The sequence below is a fragment of the Rattus norvegicus genome, chromosome 1 (assembly GCF_036323735.1).
Source record: "Rattus norvegicus strain BN/NHsdMcwi chromosome 1, GRCr8, whole genome shotgun sequence".
Lineage (NCBI taxonomy): Eukaryota > Metazoa > Chordata > Mammalia > Rodentia > Muridae > Rattus > Rattus norvegicus.
In genome coordinates, this window is record NC_086019.1 from 199151080 (window position 1) to 199178908 (window position 27829).

The 27829-nt window shown below is 46.0% G+C and overlaps 2 protein-coding genes across 6 annotated transcripts in view; one reads left to right on the forward strand and one right to left on the reverse strand.

Moving 5' to 3' along the window:
* Positions 1 to 27829, forward strand: part of Dock1 (dedicator of cyto-kinesis 1) — a 516616-nt gene that overhangs the window by 254059 nt on the left and 234728 nt on the right. The window lies entirely within an intron of this gene.
* The window catches only part of Insyn2a (inhibitory synaptic factor 2A), a 55343-nt gene that overhangs the window by 23345 nt on the left and 4169 nt on the right, over positions 1 to 27829 (reverse strand). For 2 of the 4 annotated variants that reach the window (XM_039103907.2, NM_001143803.1), the window contains exon 2: positions 11782 to 12943. In XM_039103907.2, the coding sequence (XP_038959835.1) occupies positions 11782 to 12938 (1157 nt within the window). In that variant the 5' untranslated portion in view covers positions 12939 to 12943. Of the gene's footprint in view, positions 27137 to 27829 lie in introns of all 4 variants that reach the window. The other 2 variants (XM_063282543.1, XM_008759969.4) reach the window with 2 other exon arrangements.

Here is a 27829-nt window from a genome sequence, read left to right on the forward strand (position 1 = left end):
GTTTGTATGCTGTGTGTTGTGGGTCCATCCCCCAAAACTCTACACAGTCCAAGGGACCGCAAGTGACCTTGTAGCTTATTCCTTGTCTTTTAAATGGCGTATTAATTTTCAGCAAGGTCACATTTCTAATACTGAACCAAAGCAATTGGCATGATGCTAACTCTGGGGGTGACCCTCCAAGTGTAGTTTTTCAAAACACTAGTTACATAGAGTGTTGGAACTGTCACACTGAATTAACACAAAGGCTGTGTCCTAGTCCTGTGGGTATGGCCCTCAGCAAAAGATGGCTTTTCTTGCAAAAATGCAAAGACCATCTCTGTTCTCTGTGATAATTTATGTTCTTATCTAATTTATCCTCTTAATTTTGATCTCTCTTTTTTCTTTGGGCTTTTTTCACCTGGTGCCAATTTTTTTTTCTTTTCCTTTTGCATTCCTGCCCAGCTGTCCCTTCTTGATAGCTAAGCCATCGTTTGTGTCAGCATCTTAATGGGCTTTTCCACATAACAGTTTCAAAGTGACATTAATTAGAAACACACCATACCTCTGCTACTGGCAAGAAATTAAATTTCAAAAGTAGTCAGAGTTGGATGTTGTAGGGAACCTCACAGGTCCTGAAGCTTCCCTAGAAGCAGACCCAGCTTGTTTCTGCATCTGAAACCTCACTAGGAATTTGCCAGATCATGTACTGGAAGCGTACCTAGTTTATGTATCAGCTCTTCCGTTGCTAAAGTGAATTTAGACTTTCCCAATATATCCACAGAAACATCTACATCTGTTGTAAGCACTGGAGCCTACATAGATGTAAGCTATTATATGTCAGGATTTAGGGAGCATCAGAATAAGGCTTTGTGGTGTGGATGTGTGTGTGTGTGTGTGTGTGTGTGTGTGTGTGTGTGTGTGTGTGTGTGTGTGTGTGTTGGTGGGGGACGGGACTTGGGGTAGTGTGTGTGTGTATGTATGTATGTATGTATGTATGTATGTATGCATGTGGGGAGAACAGAGGTGTCTTTCTCCACTACTACCAACCTTATATTGTGAGAGAGGGTCCCTCACTGAAGCTGTAGCTCAATGGCTGGCTAGGGAGCAGGGATTTCCCCTTTCTTTGCACTCTTGCCCTTCAGCACTGGTGTTACACATCCAAATCAGTGCCCAACTGTGTGTGCTGGGAATTCGAGCTCAAGTCTTCATGCTTGCACCACAAGCACTTTGCCCATTGTTTTAAGCTTCTTAAAAAGAAGCTTAAGGGGCTGGGGATTTAGCTCAGTGGTAGAGCGCTTACCTAGGAAGCGCAAGGCCCTGGGTTTGGTCCCCAGCTCCGAAAAAAAGAACCAAAAAAAAAAAAAAAAAAGAAGCTTAAAAGTTGGTTTTCATGAACAACTCCACAATCATGTATTAATAATCCAAAGTAAGGCGAACCTTCTTAGTTAATGGTTCGACTAGGTTTCTTTCCCCAGTCGCTGCCTCTCAGCTGAGTCAGGCTTTGCAGTTGTATGACCCTTGCTGGGCCTGGGTCTCTAATCAAAGTAGGTTGTTAAGGGTAAACACTGAGACTAGACACATCACAGTCATATCCACTATTGGCAAAACAATTTGAGGTACTCATTCCTACCCCCTTGGTTTGGAAGTGGGGTGACAGTTGGCACCTATGCAGTTGCCTGTCTGGTGTCAAGAGCTCTGGAGGACTATCCTGCTTGTTGGGAGCCCTTTGCTGACCTCTTGTCTGCCCTCCACTAGCTTTCCCTGCCAGGGCCTCTAGCATTCAGTATCAACATGGTAGCTTCCTTCCTTTCTTTGTCCAAGTGATGTCTAGCATGTGCCCTCCTCTGATCAGAAGAACTTGGATGTAGCCTCTGCCTGTCTTTTTCCTAATAAAAAGCTAACATCTGCCTCTCCCCTCTCCCCCATGTTAAACTTCACTACACCAATTGCCTCTATGCTAATGGACAGTTTGCCTTATCTGTTCACACCAGAATGTAGGCAAGGATCTGGTGAACTTGCAGTGTGTGGCCCATGTTGGTGCTATAGTGAATGGCCAAGAAGTATGTTTTGAACGATGACCAGATGAATGGATGCATGAGCAAATGGAAAATATGCAAATGGAAAATATGGCTTAGCACTTGTCCCCTACGCTGCCCTCCTCACACGCCTGGGAAAGGTCACTCATTTAACACACAAGCAATCAGGGTAAAAGCACCCCTCCGTGAGAACTACCCTCATGAACTCCATGGTTTTCTGTAGGCAGCAGTGCCAGACAAACTGTTACCAGCTTACCATGGCCCCAGATGTGGTGACCCTCTCACTCTGGTGAGGCTCTTTGTGGACTTCCAACTTTTACTGTTAATGTGCGTAGCTTGCATTGTCTTTAATGTACTTATGCAGCTGAGGAGATGCCTAGTTGCAAAATAATGACAATAGTGATACAAACAAGCCACTTGCCCCAGAAGGCACCAGAAATATCTATTAATAATAAGAAAGATGGCTTTCTAGGGCTGAGCAGAGGCAGGCTTGATTAATTTGTGTTCCGAAAGGAGAGCTAATGCTTAAGCCATAGTTTATTGAAAATTAATGAAAATGAATTTTTTTGGTGGTACCGGCTACACAAAGGGAATAAAAATTAGGATGTGAGTTTATGGCACTATGATGGATTTTCCCTTCTGGCTGCCATTTCTCTCCACTTGAGTCCTATCAGTCAAGCATGTGGTAATGTATGGAGGTTTCACTTTGAAAGTGTGACTGTGCACTTGCAGGTCTTGATGATAAATACCCACAAGGGCTTTTATCTTTTATTTATAGATTCTTTTGATGTATTTAGATTAGCTTAGTTAACAGTTTTAACTGAGGCTTTTTGCTTCTTGAAGCTTGGGTGGTTTTTCAAAGCTGATCTTGCATTCTTTTGAGAAACAAATGTACCTGAACTCTCCTTGCTGAAGATTAAAATCTAACTAGCCGAGGCCGGAGAGATGGCTCAGTGATTACGAACGCTTGATGCACTTGCAGGGGACCTGAGTTCAATTCCCAGCACCCACATGGCAGCTCACAACTATCTGTAAGTCCAGTTCCAGGGCATCTGACATTTTCTTCTTGCTTTGATATGTACTGTATGCCTTCTGAACACTGCATGTATGCCATGCACACTGCATGCATGTCATGAACAAAGATGTAGGCAAAGCATGCAAGTGCATAAAGTAAAAACAAGCCCTTTAATGTATTTTTATATCTTGGTAAGGTGATTGGTAGAAATCCTTTCTGTCCACTTTGAGACTCAACTGGGGATACAATCTATCGCATACCTCTTGATGTTGATCTAAGAGATTTTATCCCAGCTAGAATGAGGTGCACACAGCTTTAATGATAGCACTTGAGAGGCAAAGGTTGGTGGCTCTGTCTGCTTGGCCTATAGAAAAAGTTCCAGGCCAGCCAAACTCCACAGTGAGTCCCCTCTGGGCTTTAGGATAAATTCAGTGTTTATTTTACATTGTATTAGAGCCTTCTGCTTTATTGTTCAATCTGCTTCTGTTTGTTGTTTTTATGTTGCACTGAAAAGTTTGTTTTGATTTATTGTTCACACATTGCTCTAATTTGAATCAGTTTGAGGAAGTCAGTGCCTGGCTGTTGGGTAGGTATTCCGTGAGCTGCTCATGTGATGAGCTGATTCCCCCGGGCAGCTTTCTCTTGTTTCCCAGGTCCCTGCACTTAAGAGATAAATGGTCTTGATTTTTCTGCAGTGATCACACCAAGGGCATTACTCCTGGTCAGGATGAATCGTTAAGAATATCCGTTGTATGGGAATGGTGGTCTATGCTGCCTCTAGCCCTGAAAGTCTCCTTTCCCCAGAGATTGAATTCATTTTGTGTGAGCCAAGAGTAGAGGGAGACAGAAGCAGAGTTTCTGCAGCCCCTTCAATCATAGCAGAACCTAGAGCTGCAGTAGCCTGAGAAATATCTCCTTTCCTCCTTCCATGTGCAGACCTGCTGTGTCTCCAGTTTCAGGGACCTGCAAAGTCTCATACCACCTACCTGTGAACTCAGACTCTCCCTCTCTCTTGACCCTGAAGAGCCTCTGCAGTACACCCAAGCCTCAGCTCGCTCTCTGCTGGAGATCATTTACCTCAGATTGCTCTGGGAAGGCTCAGAAATGCTGTGTGTATTGTAGGTTGCTCCAAGTAGCTGCTTCTGAGGTACTGAGCTCAGAGGGGCTCTACCTGGGCGGCCTCTCTCCCATGGGACTTTGCCTCAGACCCAGCGGAAAGTAGAGTGTAGGACATTTCTGCATTGCTTAACAGAAACTGCATGAGGTTTGAAAAAGTATTTGAAAACCAGAACTCACATTTCTTCTTCCTTTTTTTAATCTGAATTCTGGAACACAAATCCATAAATTTCATAAATGTTCATGTCATGCCTTGCATTGCTCATTTTATCTGCAAACGGGGTTTCGGAGTTGCCTAGTGGCTCAGTGGTGAGGTTTCTATTCACTGGCCAACTTGAAAGTCTGGGGAGATATTTCAAAGCTATTTTGGCACTCTGCTCAGGAAGATTATTTAAATTCCATTTTCAGGTATATAGGATACCTACACGAAGCCCAGAGCAAGAATGACAAATGTGTTTTATACACTTACAAATATATTTAGCTTTATTTTTTTTAAATATTAAGAAGGGAAGAACTTATCATTTCCAAGAACTTCAGATTCCTATTTACAACGCTATCTAAACATGAGTGTGAAAGGCGGCTCCCCGGGACCCTGGGAATTAGATGAATGCACACACTGGGAAGGCCCTGGCATGCACTGTCACTTCAAAAGTCACAAAACTGAGCAAGACACTTGGATGTGGGAATGTGACTACTTTATCACACATCTATAAAAGCCTTGTACTATAATAGAAAAAATTAGTTTCCCTAAAATCTTCTAAGAGAATCCCACCTTCACCTGCAGCACCTGAGAGCAAAGGCACTGGGGAAGGGTCAAGAGGAGGGAAGGAAGGGGGCCTTAGAAGGGATTGTTCTCTATGTTGGCAGATCAGTAGGCAGGAATTTTCCCCAGTAAGTTTTTATGAGTATTTTAAGATGGCTGCTGAAGTTGTACTACTTCTAGATATTTCTGCAGAACGTGTTCTTAGGGCAGAAAGGAGCCTTCTTCCAGACAGAAAAAAATCCAGAAAGCCAAAGCCAGGTGATCTGGACACAGGTCCAAGTGCCCTGACTCATCTCAATTCCCTGTGATCTGAGTGAGTGTGCCAATCCTTCCAGAAGTGAAGTTTAAAGCCCAGTGCCTCGATTCTGTAATCTTCAGCCCTTGTTCACCCTCCAGAGGTGAACACCCTCCCCCTGATCCATGTATCAAAGCCAGAGGACACACTCCATATGTTCTAGCCTACACGCCTTGACCTGGTGACTTATTCCTGCAAGGTTATTTGTCAGAGAAACTAACTTTACAGGAAAGCAGGGGCTACAGGCACACAACCTCTGGGTATGGGATTCCTATCTTCCATAGGTTTCTGTGTTTCAGAAACAACAGTCTTACTTTGTAGCACAGACTGGACTTGAACTCACCATTCTTCTGCCCTAGCTTCCCATGTGCTGAGCTTAGAGGTGTATACCACCACACCTGTCTTCCAAGTTTCTTTTAATTCTTAAATCCCCTGAGTAGGTAGGTATGCGGGCTATAAGGCATTTAGAGGTCTCAGTTACAAAGGCAGAGGCAGAGGTCCAGCAGGTTGGAGACTCTATTGAGTAGCAAGAGGAGGCCATGTCAGTGTGAGTATCTCTGCTCAGCAGAGCTGTGGTCCTTCAGCTTTGCTGTCTCGATGAAGCCCATTTCCTGAGGGGGTGGGTTAAGTGCAGTGGATGCTGACCTCTCTCCGCTGACTATACTGCTTTAAAATGTTTTGGGTTACAATAACTGTACAGAGAGCCACCTGGACAGATTCCTCAAGAACATTAGAAAACGGAGTGCTGACATTTCCATCCCCTGCAAATAGAGTACCTGAAGAGACAGGAGAGCATTTGGCAGAATTAAGGCCCTTTCTGCCTCTGATTTGGAGCTTAGCAAAGCCTTCTCTCACTGCTCACTGTGCCCTGCTTGCCTGTGGAACATCTTGCCAGAGCTGAGGAAGACACCATTCAGACTTGCAGAATCCACAAGAGTAGCTCTTAGGATCATGGTCACTGGGGAAGGCTGTCAAACACTGTGCCCTCAGCCCTTCCACCTCTGAGACCTTTCCCAGCTAACCAGGTTCAAGACCTTGATCTTAATGTAGTGGGTCAATTCTGGTAGGAACGCCTCTTCATCCAACAGGCAGTGTAGAGCCTGGGTGGGATGACATCACCTGACTGGACCCAGCTTTGCCTGAACTCCAGAAGGAGGACCTGGGAGTCAGGAACTTAGATGCAGTGGGAAAGTTTTATGATCAATCAGGTCTCTGCCACCACTGCCACCAGGGTATACAGATCCCCTGGGGTGTACTAATCCCCTGGCATCCTCTTGCTCTATAAACCTGAATAAGTAAACTGTCCCTTTCCACTTTTTCTGGTATTGTGACACAGCATTTATTCCCTTTGGGCCTGGGTAATCAGAGACAATTCCAGGAGGCTTCTCATCTCCTCACAGGTTCTGAAATGCCTGATTCTGAGTGTCCTGTCAATATGAGGATGGGATAAAGAACCTGTGTACTGTTCTATCTACCCGGCATCAACAGATCAATGAAAACAAATAGCCTTTTATTCCCATAAGGGTGGGGCAGCTTTCTTATGTCTATAAGGATGCTGCCATGCAATTGACAGTTCTGTGTTACACACTCATACACACACAATTCCAAAGCTAGGGATTGTGTGACGGTCATACATGCTGGGGGAAAGTAAAGCATATCTGTGAACAAACTGAATGCAGTCAATGATGTACTTCTCAAAGGTGGACCTTATTTGGCATCCAGCACTGAGAGTTTGCTTAGTAGAAACCCTCTGGTTGTGTGAATGAACTACACGTCTCCTGTATGTGACTGAGTTTTAGCTCATCAACTGATGTAGTCCCAACACCTATCCATCTAAGTCACCCCTGTGGTCTCTGGTCTAACCCTCTGTGTAAATGTTCGTTGCCACACAACCATGACTGTTAATATTTGGATTGCCTGTCGCTGCTTTTAGGATAAAGACGGAATGGGGATCATCTGGCTATGCATCCCAAAGCTGATAATCTGCCCCTGAACCTCCCAATGATTGCTGGCTCTGCTCCATGGGAAGGGATTCTGAGGTCCTCCAGTGTCACAGGTCACCTCTAGGAGTGGAGTCCTCACCTCCCACCTATTTGTCTGCACGGGACTCTTTCTTACATGGTTGCGACTTCCAGTTTTGTATGTTAACAGAATAAATACATTCGAGGAAACACTGGTACAGGTTGCCGTATAAGGTGTGCTAACTCAGTTATTTAATCTCCCAAGTCTTGAAAGCATGCTGTCTTCACTAAAACCCTGAACTTGTGTGTGTGTAGTTTATTTTTAAATAAAATAAATTGTTAGTTAAACCACTGTGTGCCCCAAATAGGGAGAACTGGGTCTCAGACCACAAAGAAGCCACCTGTTACCTGGCTGAAGTATACACCACTGACAGGGAACTGTTGCCTTGCCTAGGAATTAGGACCTTTTCTCAGACAGCTTAGCTTAAGTCTTCTTTTAAGCTTGGTCTCACATGTTTTCTGACTCAATATAGACATAGAGGTCCCATGCTTCATGTCTGCTTTTCTATTATTATTTCTACTTACTATTTCTATTATTATCATCTGTGTTTCAAGGCCTGGCATGCCCTGGGTGCCCCTCACTGGCTTGGGGTGACCTGTCAGTGAAGAAGCTGTGGTCTGGTGAATGTCTGGTCTTGGCCTTGTGGTTAATATAGTTTCTCCCATGCGTTTCTGGTCTTCTCTGACTTGGAAGGTATTGTTGGGCTTTTAGGAGTGAATATATTAATTTTCTGGATCAAGTGGTTCTCAACCAGCAACCTGGCAGGTCGTGCTCCTTGGGGGAGGGTGTCAAATGCATATCAGATATTCTGCATATCAGTTAGAGTTCATAACAGCAGCAAAATCATAGTAATGAAGTAGCAACAAAAACAGTTTTATGGTTTGAGATCACCACACATGTGTTAAGGGTTACAACATTAGGAAGACTGAGAACCACTGCTCTAGAGTGTCTGGGATGGGTAAGCTTTGAGGCCAGCAGAGCTGTCTCCTCACAGGGCGCTGCTGATGCTGCAGTGTCCTGGGCATTGAGGCCCTTCAGGCAGCTGGTCAGTGACTGTCCAGCTCAGGAAGCCCAGAGTGGCTACAGGGAATTTCCACTGTTTCAAGAACTGGTTGGGTTTCCATATCCCGCTTGCCCTGTTCTCAACCTTTAACAAAAGCATCAGGCATGCAGGTAGCCTGTGTGACCTAGCACTTCCTGAGGAGAGGCCAGGAGAACACTGAGAACACTGAAATAGGCAGGGTAGCTCTTGGCATTCCTGCCAGCCGGGTGAGCAAATGCAGCCTGTGCCGCATAAAGCACAGTGATTTGCGTGAATTGCCCAAATGTTTTACGGGGGACTGAAAATCATGATTGTGAGGAAATCTTGGCACAACCATTTCCTTACAGAAGGCGTCCTTTCGAATGCTGTCCATAGGTCTACTCTTTCATCCTGTCCCCCCTGTGTGCTCTGATGGGCAGGGGCTTCCTACAGACCTTACCTAAGCCTCTGCCACTCCTACTTGATGAGGACCCACTGAAGCTCGGTTACCAATGAAGAGACCTTTCTCTGCTCAAGCATAGGAGCAAGTGAGATTAATAGGAGCGTCTCACAGGAAGAACAACTCGGAAGGGACTCACGGCAGCTGTCTGGTGATGTACACGTCCCTCCACAGAGAAAGAGCCACTAGATAATGAAAAACCCCATCGAAGATATCACACATTAAGTACAGTCCACCATATGTAGAGGCTGCTGGTCAGGCTCCAAGATCTTCGCTTTCCCCTTACATTAATACAAGAGACGGTGTATGACTGTCAAAGGCTCAGTTCTATCCCAGAAAACATTATAGGAATATGGCTATACGACATGTCACATAGATTCAGTGATAGCCCCTCTGGGCCCACTTCCATTAGGAGATCCTTCTTGGTACTGGTGACTTTTTTATCCAGAACCACTCTGTGCTTTACTGGGCATGGTCAGCTAGTAGAAGCCTTGACACTAGCCCGTTGCTTTGGAAGCATCTTTTACTGTCAGTGAGCCGTTGGTTTGAGACTATATCCTAGGGACGTCTTTGGGTATTTTAAAATTCTTTAATTATTTGTCATTTCGCAGAAAGTAATGAGACATCTATACGAATGGCAAGATGGCTTGGTGGGAAAAGGCACCTGCCACCAAGCCCAGTCAATGACTTCTGTCTCCATGAGCCATGGGGCTGGAAAGACCGAAGTGATTGCTGCAGGTTGTCCTTTCTGCCCCAAACACACACAGAGAAAAATAAATAAAATATAATAATCTTCTCATGCATCAAAGTTTAACCAGCATAGAGCAGGATGTACTTCCTGTTGTTTTAACCTGAGATACAGCCAACACCATCATCCCTCGCCTCCGTGATATACATAAATCTTCAGGTCCTGAGAACTTTTTCTTCTTTCCTCAGGACCACAGGGGCATCATTCAAGGGTTGGCTTGGATGATCAGAGCAGCAGGCACTTTTAATTTCAGGATTTGGGGGCTGATGCAATTGCCTGGGAAGGCGGTATTTACACCAGGGAAATGGGCAGATACTACCCTTCCCCAGAGCTGTGTAGGTGTCACAGTGTGGAACTGACTATGGCTGGCCCTTCAATCTCTGGAGATGCCTTGGAACCTCCATCTCACAGCTTCTGCTTTGTCCCCTAGAGGCTGCTTCCCTCTGTGATCCCCACATGGACAAGGGCAGTGGGAACTCTGAGTATTAGATAAATTAATGATCTTGATCCTAGAATGGGCATAGTGGCCTTAGATTTTGAACCTACTTGATTCTTGACTCCTGTTACGTTTACCAGTCAGTTCCCTGAGGTGTATGGGATTGAGTGTTCTAGAACCTGATGTGAGGAGCTACCACACTGTGAACCTGAGTTAAGAAACTGAGCTTGTCCTGTATGGATGAAGATCCAAGCAGAGATTTTAAAGGTGAGGGAGAGAGCTACAGTAATTGGCCTTGATTTAAGGTGCCAAACCGTAAGTTGGCTAGGGCCCTGGGCAAGCTTTGAGATAGCGGAGTGGAAGGCTTTCTGTGACAGGAGACCTTTTCTCTGTCTTTTGACTGACACTACCAACCTCTTACATCCTGGCCAGTGTGACTGGGGAAATGAATGGTCAAGTGTAACTAACCACAATTAACTTGAGTTTATGAGTTTCATTAAGCACAGGTGGCTGTCAGCCACTCTGCTCAACAAAGAATCCCCAGGGTTTCCAGGGCAGTGTTGAGTAGCAGCCTTTGTGCTCTGCCTGTGGGGTTGCATTTATAACCGGATTCAAATATGGGACCCTAAGTGTTCCTCAGACCCTCTTTCTCCTATGCAAATCCATTAATTAGTGAGACCATCACTAGACACTGGCAGACATCATCCAGTTCAGCGTTTTCTACCTGGTGTTGGTGACATCCTTTTATGTTACTGTCTGACTCCAGTTATTAAAGGCTGTATTAAAGACCAGGATTGGTTCCTGTTGACCTCTGTGTCTTGCTATTGAAACCAATGCATTAGCTTTCACTCCTGCCCTGGAAGGCAGAGGCTATTTCTTCTCCACTGCTTGCAGTAAGCAAACCTTGTCTAATTCAACCACAGCAATCATCCGAGCCCAGTGAGTTCTGCCGCAGTGGCAATGTATTACTTGGTTTCCACTTGTCACACCGCTCGAAGCTCACTTCACCCACAGAATAAAGGGGACCAGCTACATAGACAAGATAACACAGCCTCACATCCAACCTCGAGAACATAGAGTGGGTCAGGCGTTTCAACGGGCTGTAAAAGAGAAGGTGTGGCCAATCAGAAAAAGTTGGTAAGCCACGGGCACTGTTTGAAGATACATAGAACCAGCTCTGTTAGCCTTGCCTATGGTGAGGACTGGGGGAGATGTGTTTTCTAGCTTAGACAATCAGCAACTGGTCAAGTCCAACAAGCCCTTGTTGATTTTTGGACTGGGTTGTAGTTCAAATGGACATCCAGAACAACTCATGGGTGGGCTACTCCTGTAGATAGGGCTTTATCTACAGAGGGGCTCTGCCTCTGTGTGCTCCAGGGGGAAAAATGAAAACCAAAGGCTGTCTCTTACACGAGACCTTTTTTGGTCCAGAATGCCCATCCCAGTGACATCATTTATCAGTCACTAGCATCCCTTTTTCCTGATGCTGTCTGATTTGTTCTAATATTCCCTTCTATAGTGGGACTCCTAAGAGGCAAGTGGCTTCTTATGTAGATATTTTGAACTAGCAAGCACATTACAACTCATCAAGATCAGAAACATCTATCTGAAAAGATCGTAAGGAAGACCCATCAACTCCCTGAATAGACAGAGAGAGATTGAAACCCAAGGCTAGATGGGTAAATACTAACCACCAAATGCCAGAGATGAGTGTGCCAGGAGGCCTGCCCTTCAACACACCCGTGACCCTTGTAGCTCGCTAGCTCTTTAGACTGCTGCTCTGACACCCACAAAAACACTGGCATTAGACTTCTTAGGGATGGAACATCGGGGCTGATGGGCCTGCAAGTGGTGAGCCGGCTGGGAATAAGACACAGTGGACATACATACCCTTCCCGATGGGCTTCTCCTTTCTCCAGCTCCTGAATAACTCCCAGCAGCACTTTGATGGTCTCCTGGCTGGAGCTGATTAAGTTCTCCATCACCTGCAGCTGGGCCTTGAGGTCTACCACTTCTGTGTGAGGCACAATTTGTTGGCGTTCTTCATCCCCTACCCCAGCTGTGGGGCTAGGCTGGTTCTGCAGGGGCTGTTCGCTACATTCTGGGGACAGGCACTGCACCGGGGTTGAGCAGGCCACAGCCGAGCCTGTGGATACCTGCAGCCCATTGAGGTGGGCGGCCCGCCTCTGCTCCTCCTCTGTAGGGCAGAGAGACCATTGGCTGGCAGCAGCAGAGTTTGACAAGCCAGGCTCAGGGGCCCTGGTGCTTTTGGCAGGTGGATACACAGTGGCGACCTCTGTCTTAAACACCCTTCCATGGGTGAGTGGAGTGGGTTCCTCTGAGTCCAGGGTGCCCCTGTCAGGCTTAGCTCTCCCCTGCAGCTGGTGGATGGGCTCCTCAGAGGGAGGCCGAGAGTTCTGCAAAAGAGCCTCAGGGTAGCCGAGCACATCCGGGGACTTGCAGAGCTCCGCACAGTTGACCCCAGAGGGCTGGTCCAGCGCATTCACGTGTTCGTTGGAATGGAAAACCAATGCTGTGGTCTTGTGAATCCTTCCTGCACTGCAAGGCCGAGGGTCCTCCGTGGGCCCTGCCTCGCTCTTCTCTTTTGAATCTGCTAGAAACCCATTGTTCTGGCTTTTGAAGGTATCTGCAGCTGGCAGGCCTTTGAGACTGCCTTTCTTGCGGTCCAGCGGGAATGTCTGGTAACACTTGCGAAGGTCCGGTGAGGTCTGAACACCGGTGCTCTTGGTGACGTTGGGAATGGACCGGCGTGCGGGCACCGTCATATACTTACGATATGCCACCCTGCAGGACACAGCCTTGGCCTCTCGCTTCTCCCCCAGAGGTCCCGAAGACAACTGTGTGTCTCTCTGCTCATTCTGGGCCTCACAGATATCCTTAAAGCGCACCTGCAGGGCTTTGTTACGCTTTTTGATCTGCCTGTTGGGGTCCAGGGCGTATCTCATCTCCAGGGCCAGGCAGGCGGCGGGCTCCACTTCCTGCTCTGGTGTTGTGAGTATGCATCTGCCAGTGTCCTTGCTGACCATGGTGCCTGCATGCAGAGACAGCAACAGAGAGGCATCAGTGGGTCAGAAGCACACATGCAAACGAGGCCGAACGGACTTCCAGCCAAATCACAGCTGCCGGCTTCCTAATTATTTTTAAACAGGTGAGGTCGGCCTTTATGTTAAGGAAAATCAGACAGGCGGGGAGTTGCTGGCAGGCACAGCATGAAATGCTTCTCAATATTAAAGCCTGCTTACTTTTCCATGTGGGATACACTCAGTTTCTGTTTGATAGTAGTGCTTGTTTCCCCATTAGACAAACCTGTTTTACTGTGTTCATCAAGCAGCCCAATGACTCTGCCTCGTCAGATTTGCAAATTATCTTTTCACATGCGTGTCTCTGCTCCGTAGGCAGATGCTTTACCAAATGCAACTTGTTTAGTTTGGGATCTTTACTATTTTTTTGGTGGGGGGGGGGGATATGACGTGATTACTCTATTACTGGAATCCAACAGTTTTAAAGACTTAACTGAATATTCTAGGTCCTGAGAAGACAGACATACATAGACGGGATGGCCTTACGAGAGGCAGGAACTGGGGTCAGTCAACATGGACTTTAAGCCAGCCATACTCCTGTATAGGGATATCTCTGGCGATAAGTCATGGTGGGGAGTATAGCTTCCAGAAACATCAGTCATGAACATACTGTGGGTTTCCCTGAGTCTACAAAAACAGCAATACATCTCTTTTCTGTGATTCCATGGAGAATGGTATTTGGAAATTACTTTAAAAATAAATTATTCATTCTAGAATCAAATTTTGTGTTTTGATCACAACCCCTGGCCGGGGTGGGGGTGCGGGGGGGGCGGCTCGGCGGACAACAATGGTATTTGTTCTAGCATTTAAAAGCTGAAAGAAAATAAAATCAGGAGCTTTGTGTTAATCATGAAGATTCATCTTGGGCTGAGCTATTAAATGCAGCTAAAGAGATGCAGGTGGCCAATGATTCTCTGGGGAATACCAGGAGGGTAAGTGCCTTCCCTTTATTAGATAAGCAGATTCGCAGCTGCTTAATGCACACGAAGGAACTTTCTTGGGAGCTGCACTTGAAGCTAGAGGATACAATGAAGCTGGTCCTGGCAGTGCAAACTTCTGACTCCAGCTACGTAGGAGGCTGAGGCAGGAAGATCACAGTTTCAAGGCCCAGAGCTGCAGAGGGGGTTCAAGGGCAGTCAGGACAGCTTAAGGACTCTTGTTTCAAAATAAAATAAGCTCTGTGGTATAGTTTTTTCATAGTGTATATGAGGGCTAGGGTTCTGGGTTTGGCAAAGCAAGAGCAAACAGAAAGCAGAGCTAAACTTGCTGTTTGTAGAGCAGCTTCTGCCAGACTCCGGACAGTTGAAGATAAGGTTGTCAGCTTGATGGGTGTGGGGATATGGGAGGTTATGGTGTCAGAACCTGAGTGCTCAGGGATGTAAAGTCACAGATGAGCCAAGGTCAGTAGAAACCGGATATCCAGCCCAGGGTAAGCAGAACTCAGGCTGTGCACCGGAGCAGAGCCTCTGTCCTGGTGGTGATGGTGCCATGGTGGTCGTGTAGACAAGAGCCTAGCCCAGAGACCTGGATGAGACTCTTGGGATATACCATGGCAGTGGGGGATATTTGTGGAGTGGCAAATGCAGGTGAGGACAGGAATATGCAAAAGATTTTAATTTTCCTTCCAGCTGTGTAAACTTTCCCATGACACAGAGGTATGGCGTGGCACTTGTTCGGAGCTCACACAGCCAGTGAGGAAGCCCAGGGAGGCCCTGTCCCACTAAATGCTGAGTTCACACTGTTTCTAACAGACCTACATGTCCAACATACAGTTCCAATGCTTCTGCCATTAATCTAGCCAGGACTCAAAGCCAGTGGGCATAGTGGCTTGCTGAGGGAGAGGAAGAGGCGGAACCCACGCCCATGACTTAAGGGTATCACATGACCGATACCTGTTCTGCAGTGGGTTACACCTGTGCAACACTGGTGTTTGCCACCTTACAAGCCCCCGCAGATGTTTCCAGCACAGAAGACTCAGAGACAAGTCCAATGACTAATTCTTCATAATAATGCTGGAAACTAACGGGCAGTTATATCTGGAGATACCCTAAAAACCATCTCTGCAGCCTCTGATTCTCTTTAGACCAGAGTTACTCAGAAGCTGCTCTAGGTTTCTGTTAGACAGATGACCTGCTCATGCTGGAAGGGCTTTGTACAGTGCAGAACTCTCAGCAGCCTCAGCCAGCAGCAGCCCTGGCTTCTCGAAAACAGAAGAGAAGCATATCTTCCTCCCGATGTGACAACTAGCAATGTCACCAAGTGAACTTCACCATCATGACAACCCTGCATTAGTCATTCCAACCATGAATGCCCAAGGCTTCAATGCCACTGTCCCAGAGTTATGCCCTGAGAATCAAGGATTTCAGGTAGGTGCTGGGGATATCTGCGGGCCTCTGTAATCGGGACAGTTTTAGAGAGGAGGGAATAGGAACAGGGTGGACCAGAGGCATGATGCATTAATTTCAAAGCTCATATATTAGAGGGGGGGCCGTTATGCCTGGGGTGGGGGCAAACCTGCCAGGCCACATAATAGCTATCTGTCAGGGATGCTTGTCCCAATAGGTACAAGGCACATACTCAACAGAAGTCGTTGTGGGCAAGAGTGTTGGAAACTGGGGACTTAATAAGAAAATTCAATCCTAACCCTCATTGTTTTCCATGTCTGTTCTTTGGCTGGATTGCCATCTAGGTGTGGCAGAATGTATTGTGCCATCATGCTGAAGGAGACCTTCATACTAGGGAAAATTTGAAAGGGAGAGCATTTTTACAAAAAGCAATTTACTAGTAATTTTTCAGCCTTTTCCCTGCCAGTCCTGAAAAATGTGTGTCTGAGTAGGTTTGTCCTGCCTCACTATTCATCATCAGGATTTGCCAGGAACTGAACTGAAATAATTTTCTTACATCACTCCGCTGGTTTGCTGAGTGCTAGACCCGACCGTCAGACTCATAAAACAAATCAGGGGAATTAATTGCTGGTGGTAAAAGCAAAATAGTAAAAAACAAAACTCTCAGCTCTTCGTGCCTTACAGAGTTGCTAAGTATGTAAGACAGAATTCCCCCTATTAAGTGAAAACAATGATAAATAGTAAGTAAGTCCTTTCCTTTTAGAGGACAGTCTTAGGGGTTGACCCTCCAGCCTCGAGCCTGCTGGACAGGTTAGAAGATTTTATTTATGTTGTCTTTTTTTTAATTGCATGAATGCGTATGTGAGTGTCGATGCTCCAAATGGTTAGAGGCAGTGGAACCCCCTGGAACAGGAGTTAGAGGACTTCGGGAGCTGCCTGTCACTGAGGCTGAAACTCAAACTTGGGTCATCTGTAAGATCAGTACATAAGCTTAACTGCTGAGCCATTTCTCTAAAGTCTAGGCCCTACGTTTACACTTCTTTGTGCTAACAAATGTCAGCCTGTGCCTTTCCCTCCCATCTTCTCATCTGACCCTCAGGATACCCTTGCCTGCTGGTGATGCTCTGTTGCTAGGCTCTGACTATACGTTGAGATTCCGAAGGGCGAAGCTGGTGGTCTGCACCCTGAGTCCCTTTGCATAACACTCACCGAAGAACTACCCTAAGCAGAAAAATCTGTCACTTGGCATGACCCATGGTGGACTTCAAAAAATATCAGCTCAGCCAGGCACTGTGGCAGGTCCCTGCAAATCCAAGAGCCAGGGAGAGGAGGATCACTGCAAGTTTAAGACCAGCTTGGTCTACAAAACAAGTTCTGGGCTAGCAGGTGATGCTTAGTAAGCCCCTTTCTTAATAACAACATCAACAATCACAATAATAAAGCATTGGGAATCTGAAACATGAGTCACTGTCCTGGTATTCCAATATTCTGTATTGGGTGAGGGTCATGGAAGACCTCCAGTGGTCCTGGAACTTGCCTGTCATTGGTGTACAAACTAAGGTTTGCTCTGAAATTTGAATTGACTGTGAGACTTGAATAGTGTTTGTAAAATGACTTCCTTGGGTAAGTTACCCCAAAGGCCTAGAGGTTTTGGTCCCTTACTGTTAGAGCAGTAGAGCCCATAACCTATGTTGGATGTCATGGGGGAAATGCTTGGAAAGTGGCAAGTCATGGTTGGGCCTGCCTGGCTTGGGCAGATCTAGATGCTGGGGAGTTGTGTGGAATACAAATGTCTTAGTTACTCTCTCGAATTAAATTCCATAATCAAGTATGAGTTGTAAATATATAAACCCCGTAGCTTTAGATTAGCAATGCCATGCCATCCATCCCTGCAGTGTTTTAAATTAACAGCATAGATTTAAAAAAAAAGTTCAGATCAGTCGGAAGGAGTGAGAAATAGAAGTTACTAAGAACCTAACAATAGGTAAACAGTCAAGTAAATGATGGTGTATGCTCACTCACTGTGACCATTAAAATAATAATAATAAGGACAGTTTAATATCTCCACAAATAGGAGCTAATGTTAAGTGAAAGAAAATGGCCTACCAAGTTTTGCTGGGTAGAAACAAAGAAAAGTGGTTGCTTATTGCCTTTAGGGACAGTATCTTTCCCATGTTGATTTGAGAGTGACCGTGGAGAACGACACAATGATGCCACTGTACTGTTCCACTTAAGCATCCTGTCAGCAGGACTTTGTAAGTGTAAACCCTTTCAGAGAAACTCCCAGAAAAGGATCAATTTGGGGTACCAGCAGTCCCCAAAGGCCTTCTTTGATCATGTTGATAGAGTCCTGATTGTAAAGTTGTAATAGTGTGGGTGTGTGCTTGTATGTCCAGGTGTATATCTACCATGTAAGTCCTTGTGTATAGAGACATGCTCACGTGGGTTGGGAGAATTAACAGACCATGCCAGTATTTACTACTAAGAAGAAGAAAATTGCCACTGGTTTGAATTTATAATCAAATCGATTTGCCCCGAGCTCTGTGATTAGAGTCTCCAGGAAGTCTGGGGTTTCGTCAGCTGATGGGAAAGACTTGCTTCTATTCTGCCACCATCAAATGTCTCATACTTCCCAGATTCATATGTGTCCCTGTAATATGGTTTGTGTGCCTTGATTGGTGCTCTGACAGGTGGGATTGTGGGAAAGCTACCTGCCTTGGGGTCTTCCATCACTATATATATAGCCTAAAAGCTAGCAAGCCATCCCATGAGTGTAGAGAGGAACTACAGGACAGTGCTGGCTTCCCAGTGGCTCTCCTGCGATCGAGGCACCTTGGAGCCAGAGATGCTGGCTGCAGTTCAAGATTAATTGGGTCAACATTTTATTCCATATGCTATGGGAACGCCTGTGCAGTAGGCTCCTAGGAGTGGGGGGAAGGGGGAAGTGGATAAGCTGTTCTTTAACATGGACATTCCCAGTGGGGAAGGGAGGTAGGCTCTCCCTCACTCCAGGGACTCCTCTGTGCAGGGAAAGCTTTACTGTGGAAACCTGGGTTACAGTCCTGAACCTCACTTGCCTTGAAGCAGAATGCTGCATGGATGCTGAACTGTGTCTCAGCACACAGGCTAGTTTATTGTAACACACGGAGATTCTCTTTTTTTCCCAGACGGTCGTTCCCTCTTCAGAAGCCACAGCTTTTGAGTGAAAAGGGATGGCTCTAGGTACATTCAGATACCTTTCTAGGGTGGATAGTAAGTAGGGGGGCAGCATTAGGGACAGCAACCTGGCTTGTGGGAGGAAATCAGGGAAGACACATATAGCTTTTATCCTTTTGATTTTCTCTCCCCTCCCTACTCTTTCTCTGTATTTGTCTCTCTCTGTGTCTGTCTCTCCTTCTTCTTTCCCTCCTTTCCTCCCTCCCTCTCTTCTTCACTTTCTAGGCTGACTTTGAATTTGCTATATGTATCTTAGGATAACCTTGAGTCGCTTCTCTGGTGCTGCAATTATAAGTATATGCCATTGTGCCTAGTTCATGTGGTGCTGGGAATTGATTCCAATGTTCTTGGCATACAGGGCAAGCCATATGCCAGCTAAATACATTTGCTACCTCTCTTACTGAATAGAATATTGAAAGGTAACCTGGTCCCTTTCGAACTGATGGCTTTCTCCTTTAATGTTGGGATAGAGTTTGTTTTTGTTTTTGGTAAAGGCAGACTTTGAGTGGAATAAAACCTGTCTGAATTGGGGCTCTGATCTGTTCTTATCTGTGTCATTGAAATACATACCTCCCCAAGACAAAGACTTGGAAAAGTCAACATCAGCCGGATGAACCATTCCTGGCATGCTCATACACTGTCCTGTTCACAGTGAGTGGGCAGAAAGGCATGAGTCGTATGCCTCATCCAGGCATGGGCATTTTGCTTTGGAACAGTGGTTTTCAATCTGTGGGTCGCAAACCTTTTGGGGGGGTCAAATGACCTTTCACAGGGGTTGCCTAAGACCATGAGAAAACATGATTATAACAGTGGCAGAATTAGAGTTATGAAGTAGCAATAAAAATAGATTTATGTTTGGGGGTCATCACCACGTCAGGAAATGTATTATATGGTCACAGCATTAGGGAGATTGAGAACCAGAAACAGGCTTTCCTCTTTACTTAAGTTCTATCAAAGACATTACCCTTGCTTACTCATGACGCAAACAGAATCTGAGTTAGTATTAAGGTATCAGCAGAATTGTATGGTGTTTGTGAAAAATCAGCTGGGAGCCCTGCCTTCTCCACATGGGGTGTTATCTTGGCCAACAAACAGCACCCCACCCTACCCTGCCCTCCCTGCATTCCTAACAGCCAGCTTGGCAATCAGTAGTGGGCGAAGAGTTAGGTAGACCATTTCTGACTCTGCAACCCAGACTCAATCGGCTTTGGAAGATTCCCATCTTCCTGTCCCTCACCTCCCCTATGGGCATGGCAGTCCCAGAGAACTCGGGATGTTGGATGGAGGTTCTGAATGCTGCTCACGGGCACATTTTCCTGCTGTGTATGTCCCAGATAATAAAGAGCTCATCAGATAGACCCCTGGAGCTCCTCAGAGATTAGAGTTTATAAAAGCTGGTGCAACACTACAGAGGTGGCCTCTCTTTCTTAGATCTAATGGGTTGGGTTTCTTCTTCTCATAAGAATAGGTGCACGTGGACTGGGATGGAATTGGAGAGTCCTTTAGTTGCACTGAATCCAAACTTTTTTGAAGGTGTGTGTGTGTGTGTGTGTGTGTGTGTGTGTGTGCCTGTGTGTTATCATCCCATGGACCTGAACGGAGGGTAAAAGTTGATGTTCAGATGTTTTCTAAGTTTTTCTTCAACTTTAATTTTTCCTGGGTAGGGTCTCTTCACTGAGCCTGGATTGGTTGGTCAGCAAGACCCAGACCTACCTGCCTCACCTAAATCAGGGCTTCATTTACAGACAGGTACTGCCACACTTAAAATAAAACCCACGAGTGCAGGGGAACAAAACTCAGATCTTCCATGCTGTTCTGCACATGTGTGCTTTCCCCACCAAACCTTCTTCCCAGTACACATTTTAACTCACTTAACACATGTTCCCTCTTAATTGATCTGAACTTCAAACTGGAATACGGACTTTTTTCCCTTCCTTTGCCTCAGAGTGCCTCTTGTGAGCAGAAGCTTCCCTGCTCCATTTGCCTGCCACCTCAGGACAGCATATGGGGACATCCAGGGCAGGACCTCCGTGCAGAAGTAGCCATCACATACAAGAGAAGTCATTTAGAATTGAAGATACAATCTGTCTTTCTGGGAAGTCCATACAGGCCTCTATCTCTTAGCGTCAAAACGATCCCCACCTCTCCACCTCTGTGTCCTCCTTGGCTTGGCCAGGGTGTTGAATAGGTCTGGGTTCACAGCAGCGGCAGCTAAGCCAAGAAGAAAGAGTCATGAGTGCGTCTTATAATCGGCTTCTATTTATAAGCTGATTGCTGAAGGCAGAGAAAATGTCCTGCCCCAGGAATGTATGTGGATGGTCCGCTGGCTGTACAGAGCTGGCAGTGTGGTGTGTGAGACCTGGCCAGCCCTCATACTTTTTGTTGACCAAGGTCTAGGGTGAAAAGATATCCTGATTTGAATTCCGAAGGCTTTCTGACAGGTAGGCTACAAATGATAGGGGGTGCTTTAATCCGGCATAATTCACAATATAAAGCAGGGAGGCCTTCTTCCTTCCAGTGAAGCTGATGGCACCGGAGGGTGACCTCAGAAATTACTCACTGCTCTGGAGATGGTTTTGTCAGTTTAAACAAGACTTAAGGGCTGGGGAGATGGCTCAGCTGGTAAAGTGCTTTCAAGGGCCTGAGTTTGATCCTTACAACAAATGTGAAAAGCCAGAAGTGATGTGTGGGTTTCTAATCCCAGCACTGGGCAAGTGGAGTCAAGTGGGCACGGGGCCTGCCTATCCTAATAGATGAGCTCCAGGCCAGCGAGATGCCACATCTCAGAAAACAAAGTGGATGGTCCTGAGGATGACCTCTGGCATTAACATGCACATATTTGGATGCTTGCCTATACTTGTCTGTATAGCTGATCCCAGAAACAGACATGTACATGTATGCTTACACACACGCACATGTATACACGCATACGCATACACACACACACACACACACACACACACACACACACACACCAAATTTTAAGTTATGCAGAGAAAGTGTGCACAGTTAATTGTTTGGAATATGGAAAACTGAAGAAATACTCTGGCCGGAATGACTGACAGGTGTTCATTGCAGGTCTGCAAAGGGCAGAGTTTCAGTGTTAAAGAATATTAGTGCACACTGGGCATGGTGTCACTGGGGAGTCAGAGGCAGGTGGATCCCTTGCGTTCTAAGACAGCCTAGGTTACTCAGAGAAACCCTCTCTGAAACAAACAAACAAATAGAAAGGAAAGTATCATGTCTGGCAGTAGGGAAGAGAGAAGAGAGAAACTGTATGCGTTTTAGGCCATGCCACCTCAATAGTTGCCATAGATTTTTATTAAAATAAATCCCATCTGTCATGAATCCTGGTGTTACTTTCTCTTCTATTCTATACAGGGTAGTAGATTCTTCACCTCCTTCTTTTTGACCAGCAGTGACTGTTAACTTCGTCTTTTTTATTCATGTTACCAACCCAGCTCCTACTTTACAGCATGAGACTGTAGGCGTCCCTCTCACACTCTTCTTTCCATGTTTAAGGTATATCCCCTGTGCGCATCAACCTTAGCAGTGTCTCTGCAGCACCAGGTGGGCCCTGTGGTGCCTCTTGACAGGTGGTGAGCGTGGTCCATCAGCCATGCTTACCTCAGCTGCCATGCTTACCTGAGCTGAACTTGCACAAAGGCAACTGCTCTTAGAGGCAGCCTCTGGACTTAGCTTGCAGGGGTCCAAAGCCCCGCCTCCTACTTGGATTGCTATACCGTCTTCCGGGATTCAGGGCTGCCAACAGTATGATCACTTCAACTCAATGCTGCCTATCGAAAAATGATCCCCTAGTAGTATCTAAGTCTCTTTGCTATTGCTTCTCCAGTTGACTTCCTTTGCATACCATTCCCCTCCTCATCTTAGTCTTTGATCCTTTCGAAAAGCCAGCCTTCCATTCTTACTCCCCATCTCTGTCCTTGGAGGCTCTGAGGAAACCTGCCTCTCTCTCAGCAAAGTCCAGTGGAGCAGCGATTCTTGTTTCCTTTAAAGTCTTCTTTACTCTTCCCTATCCTATTCCTCTTCTTGTTGAGAGTCCCCAACTCTGAAATCCTAATCCTACACCATCTCGAGAGCACACTGTGGTCATCCCTACTTTGCGCCTCTCCTTCCCTTGGCTCACTTTCCAGGGCTGTGCCTCATTTACCAGTCAGAGCTCATTGCTCTTACACGGCACAGACCTTATCTTGCTTCCGGCTCTTTCCTGCATGTCCAAGGTAACCAGGTACATGGCTGGGTGCTTGGTACTTGTAAAACAGTGAGACATAATCCTCAGCAGTGTGTCCTCTGGCAGGGAGAGACCTGTTTGATGGCTGCTTCCTGGAGGTACGAGGGACCAGTTGCTGATAGTGTTCATGGGCTTGTGGGCAATTGCACTTGAAAGCATGCAGGAAGCAGACTACTGTGCTTTCTCCTAAACCTAAGTTTCTAGGCAAAGCCCCACTGATGGATATCTGATGTCCCAGCCCTGTGCCCTGTGCCCTGCCATCCTTCAATACTTTCTGACTGATTTGAATATACATAGACATCATCCTTGGAGCAGAGGCCTTCCCATGATCTGGTCAAGTAGCTGTAGGATGAGTGTGCAATATTAGTGATTTCCAAGGATTCTGTCTGCATTCCCAGGGGAATCGTGGCTGTATAATAAAGCTTGGGCAGGAATAAGAGAAAGAACAAGTTTTCATTAAGTTTGAAGAAACCACTACCTGGAGTTATGCAACATCCCTCCGCCCCCACTGATGCAAAGAGAGAGAGATGGCATGCATGCTCACAAGAATAAGGCGATGACCTACTAATGGGGCAGGCTTTGTCTTTAATTGTGATGCATAGCAGGGACTGCACGACATATTCCTTGCGAACATTTGACTTGATAACAGTAGAATTTTTTTTCCTGATGATTTCTAACTGTTGTCTTAGTAATACAATGTAGTAGTTACCAAGTAAATTAAGAATTTAGTTGACACATCTCAATGGCTCCAACTCTTACACAAATTTCAGAGCATTACATCTTTCATAATCCTGGGCGTTGACCAGCTATAGAGGAGGCACTGCTGGCCTTGGAGGGGCAAACAACATTGTAGGGTCCAAAACACAACAGTGGACCTTGGTACCCAGAGGCACATCAAGGTCTGGATAGAATCACATTCGTTTTTCTTACCCTGAATGTGATCCGTGGATGTAAATTTTTACTCACTAAGTACCATGGATCCTTAGGACTATATAATTCCCCTTTATCATTATATACTAAGATGAATGTGGGGATGGCAGTCATGAAGAGAAGGTCAAAGAGAGAGGAGTGGAAAGACACACTGGTGGACAGAGACAGCCACATTCTGACAGAGGAAGGAACACTCAGTAAAGACGTGGCTGTTGAACTATGGCATATCTTAGTTGCTTTGCACTAGAGGGAGGTACAGGGAGCTTGGGTAGTCTTGAGCCCCACTGTCAGGTTTTTGGCAGCTTGATTAGTTGCACCAACTCTTTCTCCACCTACAATGAAACTTTACACTTGATTCCAGGGCAGAACCAAGGCCAGGCAGGCAACTTGAGTATACAGCTCTCCAAATACAGATGGCTTAAGTGTAAGTCTAGTAGGCAGACCAAGGTGATAGTCCTGAGTTTGCCTCCATTTCAGACCTCCATGGTATTTTACAAAGATCATGGTTAGAAGAGAGAGAACAACAGAGTAAGATTGTGTGGTCCATGAGCACAAGGCAGGGAGTGAGCAGGACCGATGGTAGCAGGAGTCTATGAGGTCTCCCTGCAGACTGTAGGAATGCAGGAGAAATATAGATCTCACCCAGTCCTTCTGGGACCCTGCTCCTTCCCTGTTGCCTTTCTTGAAACATTGGAGGAGACTTGAGTGTTGATGAGGTGAACGTGTGTGTGTGTGTGTGTGTGTGTGTGTGTGTGTGTGTAAAGCAGTTGTGAGGATGGGCAGAAGAGGAAAACCTGAAGAAGGTTGTCCTCCTGCAGAAGGAAAAAAGCATGCCTTTTCCTTGAGGGCAGAAGCCTGGGCTTGCTCTCGGCAATGTACACTTTGGGTTAAAAGCTAAGTGTTCTAAAAGAAAAGTTAGACCATATATTTAGTCTCTACCTAACCCGGTAAATCAGTGTCTAGGGGGTGGAGACTGGAAGATATTACGTATCTCTAATCTCCTCCAATCATTACATATGGATTGGATTTTGTTTTTGAGACAGGATCTCATTATGTAGTGTTGGCTATCCTGAAATTTGCTTTGATTGACCAGGCTGGCCTTGAACTCACAGAGATCCACTTGCCTGAAAATTCTCAGTGCACTCCCTGTTCTTGGCTTCCTCAGATCACTCTGACAGTACAGTTATGAAGTTACACCACTAGCTTGTGCCTTTTATTATTTTTCTTCCCTAGTGCCTTGATTTCTTCTACCTCATTTTTTTATTTTAATTTTTTAACTTATTATTAATGTGTGTGTCTGTGCTAGCACTTGATCACACCCCATGGCGTGTCAACCCTGCTGAGTAAGACTGGGATTCAGTGATGTCATCACTCTGCATAACCCTGGGTAAATTTGCCGCATCAATGATTCTGATAGACAGAGTAAGTAGAGATGCACTCAGAGGAGAGTTAATATAACACATGTGAAGGGGCATGCAAATACCAGAACACAAGTGAGTTAAAGGAAGGCACAAACTATTTTAGTGATGTCATGGAACCAAGAACCACTACTCAAACAGCCACATACGACAACCCGCTGGGAGAAGGCATAACGCTATGCTTCTAAATGTCCTCGTGACGTGAAATGGCAGGGAGGGCTTAAACCTAAGAAGCTGGCAGCCTTGAAGTTCCCAACTGTCCATGCCTCCACCTGCAGCATGCCAGCAACTCTTTGGAGCACTAAATCCCGGCTATAGGGTTCTAGCTGTGGGAATGAATCTCCAGTTTGTCACCAGTGGAATGTAGCTGTTTGTGTTGTGTGGTTTCAAGGTGGGAGATAGGGGAGAGAGGAAGGGATCTATGTAGACCACCTTCTGTAGACTTTTAAAACCTCAGTGATAAACCCATGCGTCCGGCTCAGAGAACAAGGAAGTTGGTGTCCCAATGTCAAACTGAGATGTGAGGTTCCAAGTAGGGAGGGGGGGTCTCAGCCTGGCCCAGTGAACTCTCCAAGCTGGTTGAACTCTTAACAAAAAATTACCTTGGACTTGGAATGTCAGCTCCTCGGTGTGGGAGCTTTCATCTACCTGAAGGCAGAGAGTTGGGCTCTCTCTTCCCCTGGTTTGTTTCTCAAGGGTAGTCAATTGAAAGGCATTCTTCCTTTTAAAACCCAGTCTCGACCCAAGTGAACTTTTTTCATAAAGAAGATCCTGAGTGTGAGCTGGGCAGAGGAAACCTAGCCCTTTGGCTCTCTCTTTCTTTCCTAAACAAGGCATGGTTAGACTTAAGGACCAATGACTTTCCTTTTATCACCTTTTATAGTGTTTTGTCCTTCTCTTAGGGGAAAAAAAAAAGCAAGAAGACTTGCTTCCAGCCAGGATTCCCTGGATTTCCAGGGAAGTTACTGACTAGGTTTACTGTTAATGGCCTCATCAAATATTCATTGAGCACCTGTTACTTGATACTACAGTGTTTCTTCCTCTAAGGACCTCTCTGAGCTGTGAGTCGCCTCACCCATCCCTCCTTTCTTCCCTCTTTGAAGGCACTCCTAGTGCTTTAGTTTAGAAGAAGAAATAAAAACAAACAAACAAACAAACAAAAGGAAACGACCCACCTCCCCCTCTCAAGTAGTATTTCCAGCTGAATACTCAGACTCAGATTCCAGGTAATCATCATGGCTTCCCCCTGCTGGCTCCCAACCTTATGTTTTCATTAGAACCATTTGCCTGCCTCCTGGGTCGAATGTTAATCTGTCCTCTAACAGCTGCCCTGCTGCCAGGATTCCACTGTTGAAGATTTCTGTCCCACTGCCTGCCTCTCTAGCCAGCCTCAGTGCTACCAGCCGCCATATTTGCCCTAGTCAATTCTCACCTATGGCACTTTCTCAGCTGGGCTCTGGTTCCTTTTCTCTGGCTTCTGCCTGAATATCAACACTTTATCTTCTCATAACATACATTCTTGTTGAAAGCATCCCATGAGGCCTACCTGGCCCTTCTGGTTCTTTCACAAAATGGCTTCAACCTGTGATGCTAAACCCCAAATCTTTGCCAAATGTCACTTCTCATTCTTGGCGTCTCTTCCTCTCGGTGCAACACCACTTGATTCAAGCCCTGGGTATCTACATGCTGAGCCCAGCATCCTCTCTCAACCTGACCCTTGAAGTCAGCCAAGGTGTCACTCACTCACGCTGCAGCCTCCCACCCTGATTCTCTCTTGTGAGTTGAGATGTGTCTGCCACATCCTAGTCACCCGTTTGCTTCCTGCTGGACCCAATCTCCTTGTACACACCTTTGCTTCAGACTTGAACATCTTCTCCTTGGTCCTGTCTGCCATCTGTATATCTGTTTGCCTTGCTTGTGTCCACTCCTTTCTGAGAGCTTGTCCTTTGTAGTTCCAGTCAATTTCCAAAATTGCTAAAAACACTAGAAAAATAAGCAGATCTCAGGAAGCAAACTGCCGATTCTACGAGTCTAGAAGCTAACTGCTGAAAATAGGTGAGGGAGATTTTAAAGAGGGAAGGTTGAACAGTTTAGGATATTCCAGAAGAGCAGTGTATGAGGGAATCCATGCCACTTGATGATATACACTGGAAACACAAAGATGGCAACGGGTCTACTGTTCCTCAGAGTTTCCTCTACCCAGCAGCTGACAGAAAGGCCACAACATCACCCTGCCCTGTTGCTTCTCTGGGTTACTGAAGTGGAGAGAAATCAACCTTCATTTGCAAAGCTGCCTGTGATGTGCTTGGCCTTCTGCAGCTTTCCCTCAACACCCCTCCTGGTGTGCAGTTTGCTGCTTTCACTTTATGCCCTAGGCTACATTATCAAAGATCGAACTGGAATTTTCCGTAGTAACTTCGGTGCTCACTCAAAGGAGCATTCTGACATACTGTTAGGATCACTGTCTCTCGCTGTTTCTTCAGTGGTTACGACAGTGGAACTTCTGCGAATGTTCATTCTACGTGGATGAGCTTCTCTCTAGGTTGTTTCTCTCTCAGACTTCCTAATCCCAGGATGATGTGGTCACTGGGCATATCTAGGAATATGCAGTGCTCTAAGCCATTAGCTCCATACTCTGCAAAAGCAATATCCAAACGATTACTGCGGAGAAAATGC